General features: G+C 39.9%; 1 protein-coding gene across 4 annotated transcripts in view; it reads right to left on the minus strand.

Moving 5' to 3' along the window:
* The window catches only part of mark1 (MAP/microtubule affinity-regulating kinase 1), a 47,384-nt gene extending 29,398 nt beyond the window's left edge, over positions 1–17,986 (minus strand). The window contains exon 1 of one of the 4 annotated variants that reach the window (XM_017478717.3): positions 17,316–17,956. In XM_017478717.3, coding sequence (XP_017334206.1) covers positions 17,316–17,366 — 51 coding nt within the window. In that variant the 5' untranslated portion in view covers positions 17,367–17,956. Of the gene's footprint in view, positions 1–967; positions 1,093–2,514; positions 2,715–17,315 lie in introns of those variants that run through there. The other 3 variants (XM_017478719.3, XM_047158120.2, XM_053683228.1) reach the window with 3 other exon arrangements.
* Between the last annotated feature and the right edge of the window lie 655 nt (positions 17,987–18,641).

Raw genomic sequence — 18,641 nt, forward strand, 5'->3', positions numbered from 1 at the left:
GTTGACACGTGAAATTCTGGAGGGACGTCGGACGGCAACATGTAAAATGGGAACATGAAAGGAGTATTCTAAACGCAACTCATGTAAAACACCTTAATCACAATATTATCTTATACAGAATAAGGTCAATAATTAGATTACTGCTGTCCATGTAAACATAGTCACTATGTTTAGTCACTATGTTTCAGTACGTTTACATGGACAGTAGTAATCTAAGTGTCGACCTTATCCAGAATAAGACAAGGTGTATAATGTTAAGGTGTGTGTAACGCACGTCGATAATGCGAATAAAACAGGAGTACTCCACATGTCTTAATTCCATTTGTGTTTACTTCAAGTATGACTTTAGTCGGAGGTCATCAATATCATTAAGGTCATCAATAATCGCGGTTTACGTGCTAGTTTCTTAATCAGAGTATGATCTTAATCGGGTTAATATCGTACTGAATGAAAAAGGAACAATAAACGTATGAAACGTGTGCTTTAGCAGCCTTGATGAAACTCTGCAGCTTGACTGCATTCTCAAGAGACCCCCTGATGTCACCGACACTGCAGAAATTACCACAATGACCATGAGAGAAACCCTCAGAGTTCGTTTAGACCCAACACCATCATCACTGTAGGTCTGATGGGATCTAAAGATTCGTTAGCTTGAGGATGTGGTATATGAACTTACAAGTTAAACCACATGAAGACCAGCTCTTCTTATAAACAAGACAACCATCACAATAACAAGTATAAATTTGGAAGCATGCGGGGTTTTTTTCATTTTTTCAAAGCCTTAAAAACTACTGTTCATGACGTGGCTGCTCACACAGGACAAGTGTCAAATCTAAAAAAATGTCATTAATGTCGCTAGTCATCTCAGAAAATGCTACATAATACTTGTTTGTTTCCTTTAGCCTGTATTAATACACTTAAAGGGATGGTTCACACAAAATTGAAAATTCTGTCATCGATTACTCACCATCATGTTGTTCAAACCCGTAAGACTTTGGTTCATCTTCGGAACACGAATGAAGACATTGTTAATGAAACCTGGGAGATTTCTGTCTCTCTATTTACAGTCCAAGAAAATTTTCAAGCTCCAAAAAGCTCATGATGGCATCATAAAAGTAATCCGTGTGACTCCGGTGATTTAATCCCTATTTTATGAAGCGATACAAATGCTTGTGTGTGCAAAAAAAAAATACAATATTAAGCCTTCATTCACAAAATATCTTCACTTCCGCACAGATCTGCGACGCGAGTTCACAAGAGAGCCAGGATGCATGCGTGCTGTGTTGACGCGAGAGCGGACAAAAAAAATGCAAGTCCTCCTTTATGCGAGCATCTTTGTTACGAAGTTTGTTCTCGCAAGAGCGGACGTCCTCGTGATACAACGGGATACGGAAGAGCTGCACTGTTTACAGCATAAACAGAGGGACGCTGTACACAAACTCGCATAGTCCCAAGGAATAAGCTTTGTAACAATTGGTTCACATTGGATTTGTTTACATATTTCGTTTTGTAATTGCACTGTAAACACCCACACACTGAATACTTGCGTATTTGTACTTTTTGAACATTTTCAACACATTTGAACAATACTGTGAGAATACTGATAACCGTGATAGTTTTGGTCACGATAATCGTGATATGAAATGTTCATACCTTTACATCCCTAGAGTCCACCTCCAAAATTTTTTTTTAAAAACCGAGAATCAGTCCTGACTTGCGTATTCAGACCAATTGTGAAAACACCCTAATTCACTAGCTAGCCAGGCGTTATTATACACTCCGTACAGGACTTCGCAAAGTTTTTTTTTGTGATTGTTTCGGTCAAAATTGCTTGAATTTTCTGCACCTCTGACTCGCCGAAAGACCTTTTAGCTGTACTCATGTGCGACACACGTGAATCGAAGAGGGCCTTGACTGAATGTGCGTTGTGATGATGTCACATGACGCATCTTGGTCCAAATCTGCAGAAAACCTGCAGCGATTCTATAAAATTGCAAGCCCCTCCGAATATTGTGTTGTTTGCTCGATTCTGCGTTCATTTCTGTGATCGCAAAACCACAAAATCCTGGAGGGACTGGCCTACATTACCATAGCTACCACTTTTTAGACACTTGGCTAGCAAATAAACGGATGATTATTTCACCACACTGATGAGAACAGCATGCTAACGCTAAGCTTCTATTCATATTGCATGGTTACATGGCTCACGGTATTCACGGTCCAAATAAAACTACCGACATGCCAGGAGTTTGTCCTCCAACGGTTCGGGGGGGGGGGGCACATTTCTTGGGTATCGTGTACCATCTCACAGCACAACAGGCACCATGTGATTCACGTGCAAACTGAACCAAAAGCGTACTGTGTAACTCCGGCATATCTGCTCCTAAATCAAGCACTGTTCATATCCTAAAGACAAGACGATCCAAAAAGTTGTGTGCCGCAATGGGTCAAAAAAAAAAATTTAAACAGGTCAATACTCCTGTGTAAAAACATGAGCAGCGAGCCGTATCTTACCTTGACCTTTAACATGTTCCTGTTTGCCAGCACTAGTCCCTTCAGAACTTCTTTCTGCTCAAGCTGTGTTCCCGCTCATGCTTGCGTGGCCCCTTAAGCCTTAGCAACCGAGCACTCTTAACAATAGTGCTCGAGTAAAGCCCACTCACTCAGTCAGTCAGTCATGGTGGCGCTCCACTCAGTCAGCACAGAACACACTGTGCACCGTGACTTCCTGCATGGCCTTTCCTCCTCCGGCATGACACCAACGGAGCCTGGGCTTTCAAAAATAGCCGAGTGGTTATTCTAATGTGCAGTGTTATAAATCCAAACCAAACCCCCTAACTCTAAAGCATGATGAGGTTCCTACTGAACAGAGTTTTGATTTATCCCTGGTTTATCATCTCTCTGCCTCACAGTAGCAGAATTTTCACTAACCACAAATATCATTTCTGGAAACAATAAGAAGTTTCTCCAGCTGATTCAGTAAGACAAACCAGATCACCAGCACTAGCAAGTCAGAATCTCAGCAAATAAAACATGTCTTTATTGACTGGTCGAGCTCAAAGGGTCTCGAATTTCACACGAACGGATTTGTGCATTGTTTGGTAAATGCAACACATCTGATTTAGCAACTTCCTGCGTGCCACAAGCCGGTTCACTGACAGAAGTCTGTAGGACGGTTTCAGTAGGACAGACAGAAGCTAGGGCACAAAAACATCCTCCTCCTCCTCTGTGTAAGCCTCCATGCTCCCCACACCCCCCGCGTGCCTTGTAACACCACAGGCGGAAGATATAACCCAATAAAAAGCCCATCTATTCAGCCCAGTCGATTCACAGGCTCTTCTCCTGAAGCCTGGAGGTTAGATGGAGGGCAGAGCTGCTGGCTCAGTGCCAGCGCTGTAACTTGCTTTCCTCCTGCAATCGCACACAAGCAAGAAATATCGCCCAATCTTTCAAGGTCGGGTTAAGGTCATGCTTCCCTGCAACCTTCCCAAGTTCTAACAGAAACGTCATGTTCCTTGAATGAAAAGCATTTTTTTTTTAAGCACCAAGTTGCAACTGACGATCAAAATGCTGGAATTCGTTCACAGTGAGGAAGTGATCAGTAAAGTAATGCAGACTAATGTACACTAGGGAGGGGTTTGGCTTCAAGATTTAACACAATAACTACATAACAGAGGTTCTTAACCTTTTGCAACTAAAGCCCCCCCAAGCCTTCCCGATCATGTGGCACGACACGACACCCCCTTCCCCCCCCATATTGGAGGAGACCAGGTATAATTATTTTCTATTCTATATAAAATCTATCCATCCACCAACCTGTTTTTGATAGATTTTTTTTTTGCTTTTGTACTTTTTTAATTACTTTTCATAACTTTTATGATTTTTGAAACTATATAACAGACAGGTATGGAACGTGAATGATCAAAAATGTTTCTGAACACTAGATCTACTTTGAACAAGAGAACTAGGCTGTAATAACGTGGATTGTTTTACATGTAAAACATGTTGCATTACATTTGTCTTGCGTCCTAAAAACATTCGTATATGAATGATGTAAATTAGGTCGAAGGGCGCGTCCCGTGATCCATGACAGTGTTGAATCTCCGGCTCTCAGCCCCTCACTGAACAGAACAGACGCAGAGAGAGGTGTTTTGTTCTGTTAAATATATAAAAATATTTTCAAATATATCATATGCCCGTCAAATGAAAGAACAAGTTAAGATATGTTTTAAAATTAACCAATTTGCTTATTCGCGAATATTACCTGAGCTGACAATCATCCGTTGATGGATTCATTTTTAATTTATTTACAAATAAAATGATGCAAAAACCTACGAGTGGTTGACAAGTTTGAGTGTCGCATTGATGGATAAAATAAACAAAAGATGATTCGGAGAGTCAGAGTAAACGTCACGCCAACAATAAAAAGTAAAAATGAGACATTTCGGATGAGATGATAAACTGAGGTCCTGACTCACTGTGGTCATTAAAAATCCCAGGACACTTATCGTAAAGAGTAGGGGTATAGTCCTTGCAAAATTCCCCCATTGGCCCTTCTCTATCATAACCCCCTAATAATCCCCATTTCTGAATTGGCTACATCACTCTCTCCTCTCCACTGATAGCTGGCGTGTGGTGGGCGTTCTGGCACACTATGGCTGCCGTCGCATCATCCAGGTGGATGCTACACACTAGTGGTGGTTGAGGAGGTTACCATCAACCCCCCCTATGTAAAGTGCTTGAGTGTCTAGAAAAGCGCTTTATAACTGTACCTAACTAAAAAATTTCATCTTTAAATGTTTTCATTCAGTTTTAAATGTCCAGTGTAAATATGATTTATGTTAAATATTAATAAAATAAAGTAACACATAGAAATGACTTAAACATATAACCTGTAATTGTTGTGGAGTGAAGGGGTCCTTGTAGATTGTTCAAAATATGCTAGGGGTCCAGAGCTCACAAACGGTGGAGCACCACTGCTCTAGAGCATGCTGTTTGTGTAAATAATGCACTTCGAGGTGGTAACGGTAACGGGTTCACACCACCCCGACAGGAATTATTTCTCACATAACCATAATTATACCATAAATATATTCAATGGTCAGGAATACGACAACAGGAAAAGGCCAAGTATTCGTAGCAATGACGGAACGAACCCCAACATGGAGGACACAGTCTCATTAATTTAATATTGATGCATTTAATAAATAGATAATTATATAGGTTTAAAAAGGTCTACTCGGGGGGGGGGGGGCCTGCAACCCAAAACACACAACACATTTGCTTCACTTCCTGCAGCTGGATCGATTCAGGATCGAATCGCTTTCTCACTGCAATGAAAGCGCACAAGAATTCATTTGGAAATGAACAGAGACCACCTCATGCAGATGGTTGTTTCTGTCCACACCCGAGAGTAACTGCTGTGTTCTGCACAAACAGACCGGTGGAGGTGGAACACGCACCATACGGAATAACCGCTGCTTATGTTAAAGCAGCCCCCATTTGACAGGAGAGATCAGACAGCCAGGATACGTTCCCACAGGCACCAGTCACGCATCAGAAGCAAATCTCTAGGAAACATCATCATGTGGAGTTTTCTGACTGAGGCAAAACTCCCCGTCCAGGATCCGACAGATCACTCGGCTACATATATACACGATGCTGCTCGAAAACTCCAAAGTTATCACAGAGATAGGCAAAAGCAGAAAGTTTACGTCGACCTAACTTCCACAGATACAAAAACGTTCAACGTTCCTCGTCACATACGTATTACATCCGGTATACACGTAATGTACTGAAATGTTTTTCCTTAGTTCCTCGTCCCACAGTGCAACAAACAGAACCAACACCAAACTAAGGATAAACACGCGCACTGTAAAAACAGAACATCATAAAATGTAGTAGTCTATAGAGAAACAATGTGCATAGAAGAGAATATGTAGAGAAAAATACACAAGTATACAGAGCTGTACAGTGTATGCAGAATCTATAATGTGCGAAACAAAAAGTCCGCTCTGTGTACGTGTGTTTCATAACTCAACACCCTTTAGAGTCATGATAAGTAAAAAAACGTTACTATTACAGACAACAGCGTGAAGCTAGCAAGCAGAGCGATTATGTTAACATACAAGGAGCTAGTTAATGTTTGATTCTTCACTAAACAATACAGTCAGAATGAGTTTTCTGCCTCATTAGCATCTCTGCTGGTGGTGTTTTGTGTAATAAATCTCAGCATGAGTTGCTCGAAAGCTATCAAATGAAGTAGGTTAGTGGATGTACAGGCTTTTACACTGTATTTCCGCACTTTCCATGGATCCCACCCACACAGCAAGTTACAATAATGTTCACTGAGCTATAGATAAGGCCAGATTCAACAAATGCTTTAAATTAAAAATAAATAAAAAAATAAAAAATCATACAATATTTGAATCATCATATCTTGCAGAGGCAGCCATAACTGGTAATAGAGTTAATATTCATAATATTAATGTCCAAAAAATGAATACAATTAAAGTCCAATATGGCCACCCTCGTCTCGTGAAACGTGGTACTTTTTTGTTTAATAAATATAAAAAGTATATACGCCACCGGCTGTGGGCTCAGGTGGTAGAGCGGGTTGTCCGCTAATCGTAGAGCTGATGGTACGATTGCTCCGTGCCAGCCATATTCAAGTTCTCTCTTACAAACACACTGTTTAAAAGTTGTAACATCTCAGGGACAAGGAGTTCACTAGCAGCACAACGGCAGCACCCACCAGGAACAAACAAATAAGTAAATAAAATATTCCAAGACGTTCCCGAATTCATAATATTTAGTAGGTTAGTAATTTCTGAATCTATATCGCTAATGGTTTCATGCACCTGAAAATATACTCGATCTGAAAAGGGGGGGGGGGGGGGGGGGGGTCATACATGCATCCCTAGTGCTTTTTCCACAAAATATTAGATCCTCAGTGTGAGAAGGAGCGCTACCGCAGGTCCTTCATCCCTGCAGCAGTCAGACTCTTTAATGCAAAAAACAATGTAGCACTGCTAGTGGTTTTTGCATCGTCAGGCAACATGTTCAAAATAATTCTGCAATATGAACAAATTTATTCACTTATTACTATTTGTTGAATTTATCACTTATCTGTGTATAAATGAGGCGTTACTCATCTGTATATATTCATATTTGTATTCAACTGTACACACAATAAGGTGTTCATAGTGTACATATTACCATTATTCTCATTTTCATATTCCTATTTTAGATAGATAGATAGATGTCGTGCGGACCGGGAAGTGCACGAACAAGACTGTAGGAGGAGGTCCGAGTTCGGATGCGCTGGAACTGTGCCGCGATTCCTGTGAACGCGACTCGTATTCGGGTCTGCAATTGTTCAGGAAGTAACCTGTGTGTGTGTCTTAGCCGATGAAGACCTCATTCGTTTCCACAGCACGGGTGTACCATGAGTGGCAGGGGAACTTAGTGGGATGCAAAAACGGTCCACTGCTGCGCATAATAGCACCAAAATCATTTTAAAAAATTCAAATAAAATATGGTGAGTCAATTTATGTTCTTCATACACACGTCTTGATGCAAGATAAACGCAAAAGCAAAGGGGTTCGATAGAATCAGGCGAGTCTGAAACCAGACCAACGCTGCAGGGGCGCCGGGAACAATCCCACTCGGATTCGGACCACAGCAAACGTGCCGAGTGTGAAAACCATCTAAAATAATACAGCAAAAAGATTTGACCAGTCCACACACTCAAATGAATTCTCTCAGAAGAGTTTAATCATGATTGATAAAAGTTTAGCATAATAGCTCAACTATCTTGTTTGAGGAGCATGACACAGGCACTGAGAAAGCCACCAAAGGCAAAACTAAAAGCAAAAGAAGCTTTTAGGAAGGGGGGAGCTGGAGCAGGAAGACATTTTTTAGACATGGGGTGCAAGATTGAGGGTTTTTTGTTGTACGCATTGTTACTCCACCCTGTTCATAAACTACAGCACATTTTGAGAATTGGTTCCTGGTGAGCCATGATGTGAAATGAGTGCTGCCAACATCAACTGTTAAATGTGCTTTCTTCCCACAATCATCTTAAGCAGCAGCTTGCACTGTCCTCATCTTTTTTTTTTTTTACTAGTCCACAGAATGATGGCTTGGTTTTAATTTTAATGTCTGTGGGGGTTTTGTGTCTCTTAGGATCATCAAGAGGATTCTGACATTGGTTGGCTACCAATATTATTTTTGGCTTGTGGAGACATGACGACTAGAAACATGGCATCTCTCAGTGCAGAGACCCGCCTCGCCGCTACAGGACAAGACCCGCCTCGTCTCTCGAGGTCGAGACCCGTCTAACCGCTTGCCGCAGTAGGACGAGATCCATCTCATCGTTTGCTGTTATAGGACATCTAAGAGCACTTTTCAACTGTGCGGTTTGTCTCAGCTTTGCATGCAAATTAACCATGAACCTGTATATTCGACACGATATCCACCCACATACACAGCATATACATATGGGCGGAGCTAAAATTAGCACAGAGCATGGATTGGTCAAACACAATTGATAGAGATTCATCTCGATAACGTTTACAGCTGGCGTCACTTCTCTACCAGATCACCTATGCTTTGGACTAAGTCCACCTCTGAATGGCTCAAAAACGAGCTAAATTAAAGTTTTGGAGTGGCCTAGTCAAAGTCCTGACCTGAACCAACTGAGATGCTGTAGCAGGACCTTAAACAGGCAGTTCACGGTGAAAACCCCTCCGGTGTGACTGAACTAAAGCAGTTCTGCAGAGAAGAGTGGGCCACAATTCCACCACAGCGCTGTGAAAGACTGATCTCCATTTACCAAAAGCGTTTGTCTGCCGTTGCTGCTGCTAAAGGTGGCACAATCAGGTTTTATATAGGTTCATATAATTTTCGTTCTGTTCCTCTATATAACGGATGTACTATTGATGAGTTATTGGAAGTCAGTCGCTGGCATTACGCCTATTTGGAATATAAATAATGCAAAAATGCATGTGTAACCTATAACATGATCAGTGAGAAATGTATGTTTCTATAAAGAACTGACAGGAAAAGATGTGAACATATGCTTATTAATGCAAACATTCGTTTATTTAGCAGTACAGTACAATTTGTAAAATGTCGGTTCAGGTAAATGTGAAGTGCTGTCTACTGTTCCCAACAGAAACAATCACACCGACTCATCAACACAGCTAATCGGAAACGATACAACCCATTAGTGCCGATCTGTGATATTTATTTCACAATACGAGCATGGAGAGCACTAAGCAGCACTGAACAGTGGAGTGAAGTGAAGTGCAACATCATCTCCTCATGCAGAAAAACATGCTTGGTAAAGAACTATGTTGGAAAAAAGAAAGTGATTTTTAATATCAGGAATGTGAAATTAGATCATATATTTGATTAGACAAATAGCATATCTTATTGATAATCAGGCATGATAATATGCAGATGTACTGGATATATACAACATAATGTGCTGAATGTGTTACATTTTCAGAACACGGTTGCTGAAAAGTGTTTTAAAGCAAAAACAGCTATGCTGTTTGGATCATTTATGAAAAAAATCACAAGAATTATACACCAGTCCCTGCAGGATTTTCTGATTGCGGAAATGAATGCGAAAACAAGCAAACTCTGCAATATTCCGAATAGCTCGTATTTTTTCAACTTTACTGCAGATTTTCCTCAGATTTGGACCGAGACGTGTCACATGACATCACAATGCGCATTCAGCCAAAACGCGCTTCTATTCACGTGCGTCGCACATGAGTACAGATAAAGGGTCTCATTTACCAACAAACATCACTGCAAAAGACCGTGCAAAACTATTTAGTGCACTTCACCAAATCAAAGTAGTTTTCTGTATAAAAATAAATAAATAAAAAATAATAAAAAAAACAACAACAACAACAAAAGCACAACTCTACAAATTGCGAACTCTGAAAAAAGCAGCCACAAAATCAAGCATTTTGGGCTGCAACAATCACAAAGAAACTCTGTGTAATCATGTACAGACTGATACACCATCCAGGTTATTTTATCATGAAATGTCTATTTTGCTTTTGCAGTTACCTCGTACCTAGTTTAATCTCAATTTAAATGCAAAAGGTAAAGACGATCTTTTCTACTGTAAATAAAAAAACTACAATAGTTTACAGTTACAGCCCATATCCTGTGTATTTATTGTCCTGCACCAGTCTTCCACCGTTGTGTATTTGCACTTTATGTAGTCTTGTGTACTGTTTTGTTGGAGAAACATCATTTCGTTCCAACGTAAGCAAGTTATCTAGAGGAATGACAATAAAACCCCATTTGACTGAAATGCGATGAACATTTTTGTATTTATTTTACCTTGTGCATAAATAAATATATAAAACCCTGCTGTTATATTGTATAAGTGTGCAAACCCTGTGTGTGTGACTTTGACTCGTATGCTAATTGATATTAGTTTTTAATGCCCTTTTTTTTCAGCAGGTGATAAACTGCTCCAATCTGATTCAAAGCCCTGGTCCGACATCTCCAGCATGCAGGAGTGGCAAAAATGTGAAAACGCAGATTTGCGGTCAAATGGCTGAGAAACAGTACAATGATGAGGGTTATTACGCGGGCAGAATTTTGACTTCAATTCTGATACCAAGTGTAGGATCAAGACTCGATATCGATGTGGTAAAAGTGATTTATAGCAGTGACTGTATGATCCCGCATGAGGATCTCTAGGACACATCAATTCATAGTGTAGGGTTATGATGTTCTGTGTTCATCACATTTTGGTTTTGCAAATCAATATTTTATCAAGCATCTTTAAAACCTGGCTACACTAAAAAAAATAAAATAAAAAAATTTGTATAGCTCACAATCAGAGCACTGAGTACAGCTTGGCACTGTGATTGGGCAGTGATTGCATTTCAGTGTGGTGCATTTTCTACATACTGGTAGTAGTGAAACAGAATAATGTTCAGTAATGTTAATGACATTCACACTGTTTCCGTGTGGAACGTTTTCCTCATGTCACTAATGAAAAGCAAAGCCATATGCAGGTGTATTTGTATTTTACCCTGTTTTTTCTCCAATCTGGTCTCACGACAGACACGAGACTCTTTCGTCGGAGACCCATGAAGTGCGATCTACCTTCTTACACGTACTCACAGACACCCGCGATTGTCGCTGTGATCAACGGGGGACCGAGAGAGAGACAGACAGAGAGAGAGAGAGAGAGAGAGAGAGAGAGAGAAAGAGACAGAGAGAGAGAGACATAGAGCGAGCATGCCATCTCCACCCATCCACACCAATTTTGCTTCCTTGGTCTTGGCCAAATTTCTGAGGAAAATCTGCAGTAATTTTGAAAAACTCTTAGCTCTTCCAAATATTGTTTACTTGATTTTGCATTCATTTCTGCAGTCACAAAACCCTGGAGGGACTGCTTATTACATTAATGTTAGACATGGGAAATGACAGCACACTGGAGCTTCCACTTGTCCAGTGGGCTAAATTATACAACTATGATTTACCCACCCCTGCTCACGCAACTCTCAAACTGGAACGACCTATAAAGCGACGAGGCCTCCAAAATCCACTGCATCCAGGTGCAGTGCCCGTCTTAAACATGCTACACGACTGCCAGGGTTTTAAAGGTTAAGTTTACCAGGTGACAAACTCAGAGAAAACTATTTTTTGTTTCTTCTCTAAATGTCTGTGCAGGTACTGAGACATATGGAACACTGACACTGTGTTGAATTTTTCCATAACTGCTGTGATCGAATACATCAATAGACCACACAAACCACTTCAACTCATCCATGTACATTAAATGTTTAAGAATTACAGCCACGCATGAAAGAGTGAAGGAGTTTTCATGACCCCATAAAATGAACACAGTTCTCAGAGTTAAATCACACTCTCACACATTTTCCTCTGGTGTGAAAATGTTTAGCGCTGATTTACAAAGCAGCTGGAGAACAATGCTCAATTAGACCTGTAATCAAACCTGTGAATAAAACCTGAGACACTCGGAACACTCCGAGAGACAGAAAGAGAGAACCAGCGGCCGCTGTGTGCCTTCCTGAATTAAAATGACAATGAACACAGTCCTAAGATACAACATTCCTGAAAGGTACTCTCTCTCTCTCTCTCTCTCTCTCTCTCTCTTTCATGTCCTGCCCTCATCTGGGCTCTTCTCTCGGAAAGCTCTTGTTACCTCTCAGCCTTGTTCCCGTTATGCAACTGAACGGCAAGCACCCAGGCAAAGACGATCAGCTTCACTGAACCCACAGATGCACTCAGACATGGTTTAGTAATTATTTCATTCCATCTTCTATTGTCTCTCTACACACAACTATGTATACAGACAGGTGACTGCAAATCAATACATCGTAATTCTGACTGATCAATATCGTGATTAAATATTTCTATCCTGATGAGACTTCCAAGTAGGGATGGGCAAGATCTCATCGTTTGTGATATACTGGTAGAAATTCTCCCCACAATAAGAATTATAGATCATTCTTAAAGCTTAGCTGATGATGTCTTTCTGTCTGCAACTCATCCGCAGCTCACGTGCAGAGCCAAAACGAGTATGGTGGAAGGCGGACGTGAAGCCGAAGAGGAGTTTAATGAGTTAAATGAGGACCTACCTCTACAATCTGGAACTGGTTTGCTTACAGAAAATCAGATGTACAGCAAACAACCGTAAAACGAGGAAAATAATCTTGTTTTCCATTAGAATACGATTATTTTTCTTACCCATTTGGCAGATAGTTTTGCTTGTTTTAAGAAAAAACTCATTGTTCTCGAGTTTTTCCAATTGCCTGGTTTGTCTGTTGAATTCTTGATTCTGATTGGTTAGAAGGCATTGATTAATCTTCTACAACAGCAGCTTGGACAGTAGTTCCAACAAGATCCAAATCACAGGTTTATGTTAATGCACTCGTTCTTATACATTATCATTCCTGTAGTAACAGCAAATTCACATACAAGTTTAATAATAAAGAATTATTAAAAATGTGTTATTTAACAAACATATATATTGAGGATATTCTGAAGCTTTTGTAGGGAGATATTTAGTTAACATTTATGGTAGGTGTCTCCAGTGTCAGTGCTTTGTAACAGTTCGTAACAGTAAGTTTTCCACCATTGGAAAATCTTTAGGACAGATAACCCCTCCGGTTTCTTAGCAATATAACAAGCTGCATTGTTTTTGTTTTTTTAATCTTATTAACCGAGAGAGAGAGAGAGAGAGAGAGAGAGAGAGAGAGAGAGAGAGAGAGAGAGAGAGAGGGAGCGAGAGAGAGAGAGCAAGAGAGAGAGAAAGAGAGAGCGAGACAGAGAGAGAGAGATCGGGTTTATAACAAAAACTTGCCTAACAGACATTCCTGAACATGGCATGTAACTATAAAAAAGTATCGCTCAATAATAATTTTTAAATTTATAATCACTGATAAATTGCTGTGACATAAAAGGAATAAAACCCAAGAGGATGTGCTGCTATTGGAAAATAATTAACGTCAGTGTAATATCTCTTGTAACTCTGCTTCACTTCGGGCTCCATCACACCACAATGTCACTGATTATCTTCCTATAACAGTATTCCCTGTTATTGCTTAGTATTAGAATATATTTCACAATGATTCCAGTTCTGTTGTGTACAGTGTGTGAAAGGGGAATATATTTAGGTAACAGGCTTCTTTCTGGGAAAATCTGGAATGGCTATTGGGATGCTTATTTCGCACAAACCTGGCAACCCCGCCACGGACCACGATCCCGCTGCTGACTACAACGTGTTGTTTTAGCCTGCTCATGTCCTGACCATGTTCCTCACAAGCAACACTCAAAAAATCCAACACACATTAGTGCCTAAATGAATCTGCTGGCAAGCCAAGAGATCAAGGCCAGATCACACATGATTTAATAACAAAAAAATGTGTTCATGGAGTCATTTTTACTTCTGTAGTGCTTCCGATTCAATTCATCTAGTCATATTAACATTATTTAAGCAAGCAATGATGCAATGTCATTATTAGCAAATTACTAACAACATATACCAGTGCTGTTGCTTTCTTGAATCTGATTGGTCTATAGGTGTTGATTAATTTTCTATAACAGCAGCTCTGACAGTAGTCCCGGCTGCAATGTAAATCACAGGGTTATGTTAATGTGCTCTTTCTAATGCGTGATCGTTTCCACAGTAACAGCTTACACAGGGCAGTGCGCCACATAATCTAAACCTAATGATAAAGAGGTTTTATTTATTTATTTTTTTAAGTTTTAAATAAAATATCATTATATTTTATATATAATCATCAATATATCAATATTGTGAAGTTTATATGTTTATCTAACATTTATGGAAGGAGTCTCCAGTGTCAGCGGTTGTAACAGTTAATAAATTTAAAACTGTTCACAAACTGATTTGGGATAAGAGAAAGAAATCACTTTGGGACGGGCTGTAATCGGGAAAAAGGAATCAACTTTGGGGTTGTAACAATGACTCCACCAACACTGTTGATTTTATTTTTCCTTTAACACCAGTCATAATTTACTGTGCGTTCAAGCCCTCCTGGGAAGTTCGTATTTACAAGTTGGAAAGTCGTAATTAAGACCTCAAATGCGTTCGAGTCACTTTGGTCAGAGCAAGATGCCGGTGTACCTTCTCTTACTTAACTACCAAAAAAAAAAAACCTGCAGGGCTTTTGACTCTACTTCTAGAAAATGAAGAACAAAGAATGCGTATTAGGTGTGTGTTGCTTTATTATGTTTTTAATTCATTTATGAAGCCACTGTAAACTTTGTTACATATTATATCATAATTGTGCAATTAGCCTGTTTTATTGTAAACAAACACTATAAAAAAAGAGATTAAAAAAAAAAATCTATAAACAATGTCACAAATCAAACCCTTTCTCTCCTATAGGTGCTTAAATGTTAATAAACAAACAAATAATCCAATTTGCTCGCAAATCAGCTTCTGAGGCGAGTAAACATTCAATTTCAACAAATTTACCATCAACTACAGACGTTGCGCCCATTGATTCCGCCACGTTTTCTTACTAGCCGGGTTTCCGTTGCAGTTTTGCACAAAACAGAAGCGATATTTTAAGAACATCGACAAAAACACAAATGGTCTGCGTTTCCATTAAATGATGTTATGCGATTAAATCTGGGTTTTCTCCTATCGCGAAAGGCAGTACAATTAAACATGGCGACAAATCTCCAAGATCTGATGAGTGTTGGCACGGTGATTTTAATTGCATCCAGCGGAATAGCCGTGGAAGTGTTAACAGAAGGCGACGAGGGCATGCCATGCATGCAATCGAGGAAAGGCAAGCCTCTTTTACCTGGCAGCGGCCACATAACTGGGATTTCTGCGAAATCATAGCCCGTAATAATTTTACAGAGGTCCTGTGGATCCAAAACTTCAGAATGACCCGCTTAACATTTGACGAGTTATCCAACAAAATAGGATCACTCGTGCCGCCTGCCGCATCACACCCGAGGGAGTCAGTTCCAGTTTCTTTGTCATGTGACACGTCATGTGACCTAAATACGAGAAATGTGTTTCCATTTCATTTTTTTTCCCTTTTCTTAAATATTGCTTTGGCAAAGTGTCTGAGAAACCACCTCATGCGAGCTTATAAACTTTTTTGCGATATGAGAGGGCTTATATTATATATATATATATATATATACCCGTTTCCATTACCCACACCTTTGAAATTGCGACTTAAGCAGGTTAACGGGTCAAAAAAAATCCTGAGTTTCCCACTTACAATTACGAATTTGTGGTGGCATTCAACTCGTAAATACAATCTTTTCCGACATGACTTGAACGCGGTCCTTAAATATGGAACGGTTATGGTATGAAAATGCATGCAAAACAAACACACAAACATCCAAATACCCAAAAAGTACTTGTTTGTAAATAAAAATGAGAAAGCTTGAGGATTTTACATCATCTTTCTATCTAAATGTCATGCCTCTGTGTGTCAATTATCAAAATCCCACATGAAGATATTACCCAACACACATCTGATATTTATAGGATTAAATTTTGACATTTTAATCCAAACAATGTCAAAGAATAACACGAAAAAAACTTATTTATTACTTCTGCAGCCACTTGGCTTCCGCCAGGACTTGCTGGCCAGCTCGATGTTTCACAGGAAAACATGTCCAGACATGATGACTGCAGTTCATTAAAGCACGTTAGTCACTATTTCAACCTGAAATTAACGTTCAGCAAAGGACCAGAGAGTTGTTTTGATTCCGAGATCTCAAACCGATCTTCAACTCCTCAGACTCTTCTTACCAAAATGTGCAGTGCGTCTAGAAACTGGAGAGTCACTGCAGCAAGCCTGGCGTCCAAACAGCACTGAATCAGCATTAGTGACTGTTAATGTATGCTCATAATAAACACACTTCACTTCCTAATGATGATGCACGTCGTACACGTGCTCGCTGAGCTGGTCTAGGTCTGTGTCACTGGTGTGTATTTTAATGGCATGCCATAATTAAAGGATCCAATTAGAGATCATGTCAACTCTATTGCACAGCTCATGAATATTTATATGGATATGTGGGTCTTATGTTTAATAAAGGAGCCTGAGAACATGCATCCCTACAGTCCATTAGAGTTCAGAGCAACAGAAATTGTTGTTTTGTGTCTAATATGTGATTAAGAAATATAGTGGAAGCTAGTGATGATCATGATGATGATGATGATTGATTGTAGGTTTTTTTTTTTTTTTTTACTCAAATACCTTTTTCTTTCTTTTTTTAGTTCTGCAGACATCTTCAATATTTTAATTATTACACATCAGATTACAAAATCCCGTCTGGCAGGAACTGAGAGAGCGAGACAGAAGGGAAATCCTGTGATTCCTCTTTTCACTGTGAACTCTTATTGTTCCAGTTAGCATTAGCCGACGGTCGGGAAAGGGCAGGACAGCGAGCATCGCTATGCACCTGAATGGCTCGGTCATTAGGTTTACTAGTTAATATGACGTTAACCCCATATTTACAAGTCCAAACAAATACATATTTAACCTGACTTGTCCACATGAGTATGGAAGAAGCCATTTATTTCTAACTCCTGACTAAAACATTACTCAGTGAGCGAGCATTAGCGCGACAGGAGAGAAAAGAGAGCGATTTGATTAGCACAGCCGCTAGCTTCTCGACCAGGATGAGAGCTAACTAGTTAGCAAGCTAGCAAGCTGATGTGTAACATCCGTGCATCAAGCGAAACACAAATAAACACGCCAAAGACAACAAACACCGTTTTTTACATCTAATGGCTTACTTACATTCTCCGTGTCGCGCTCGTTAACGGTCGGTAATGGCGTTCTGGTCGACATTTTGTGTGTTTCAGGCCGCAGAGAAGGGACGAGAGATATGAGGGAAAAGGAAGAGAGAAAAAAAGCCACCTCTTTTACACCGGCATCCCTGGCCTGAGTGCTAAAATGGCAGTAAATGTCCGTAGTGGAGCACAACGAGACCTCGGCTGAACCGACATGAGCCGGGAGCCGCACGGGGGAGAGAGAGGGAGAGAGGGAGAGAGAGAGAGAGAGAAAGAGAGAGAGGGAGAGGATGCGCTGCTCCGCTTCCAGGTGAAACTGCAGCGCGCAGAGGATGAGCAGGAGGAGCGCTAACACACACGCTAAAACACACTAACAAACACAGTGTGTGTGTTTGTTAGTGTGTATTAGTTAGTGGTTGTGTTAGTGACTAACACAACCATTAACACACTCACTGTGAGGACCTTCCACTGACATCATTATTAATGCCGCTAATTATGGATGCTATGCTACACCTTAACCTAAACCCTAAACTAAAAGGAAATGTTGGGCTAGGTTATTATTTCGTAAAAGCTGCAGTTTTTGTCAAAAAAATAAACAAAAACTAGTTTTCCTCCCGAGGACCAGCCAAATGTCCCCACAAGGTCAAAACTATCAGATTTACCCTTTCCTTGTCGGGACGTTTTGTTCCTCATTTAGAGAGAGAGAGAGAGAGAGAGAGAGAGAGAGAGAGAGAGAGAGAGAGAGAGAGAGAGCAGGACGGAGGGGGAGGCTTAATGCATTCAGTGTGCTTGATTTGAAAGAAAAATCAATATCTAGAGATGTGAATTCACATCCATATTATTCTGGGGTTGACTTTATATGTGTGAATAAAATGAAGGATAGAAAGAAATGTCTTAAACTTCATCAGATTTCAGTGAACTATAAAACAAAACTTCATTCTGCAGAGCAAATCATTTCTGTACTCTCACCACAGGGGGACTCGGATATTGTCATGGCTGATAAAATGACACTATGAGTTTGTCATTTAGAAAAAGGAAGGTTTTACACAAAACACACACACACATCTGATGTGAGATATATCGTCTAGTATCTACCTGATAGTATTTTGGACAAATTAACCAAATAATGTCAATTTTAACAGTATAAGACACCTGACATATGGTTATGTATGTATTAATTCTGCATTTAAGTAAAATAAGCAAAAACAGTTGAAAGACATTGCAAAAAACGATTTTAAATTTCCACTCAAAAAGCAGGAGACTTTCCTCATATGAACTTTAAAACAACAACAACAGAAAACTATTTTGTTCAAAAACTTGTTACTGACACTCC

The sequence above is a fragment of the Ictalurus punctatus genome, chromosome 10, assembly GCF_001660625.3.
Source record: "Ictalurus punctatus breed USDA103 chromosome 10, Coco_2.0, whole genome shotgun sequence".
In the NCBI taxonomy this organism is placed as follows: Eukaryota; Metazoa; Chordata; class Actinopteri; order Siluriformes; family Ictaluridae; genus Ictalurus; species Ictalurus punctatus.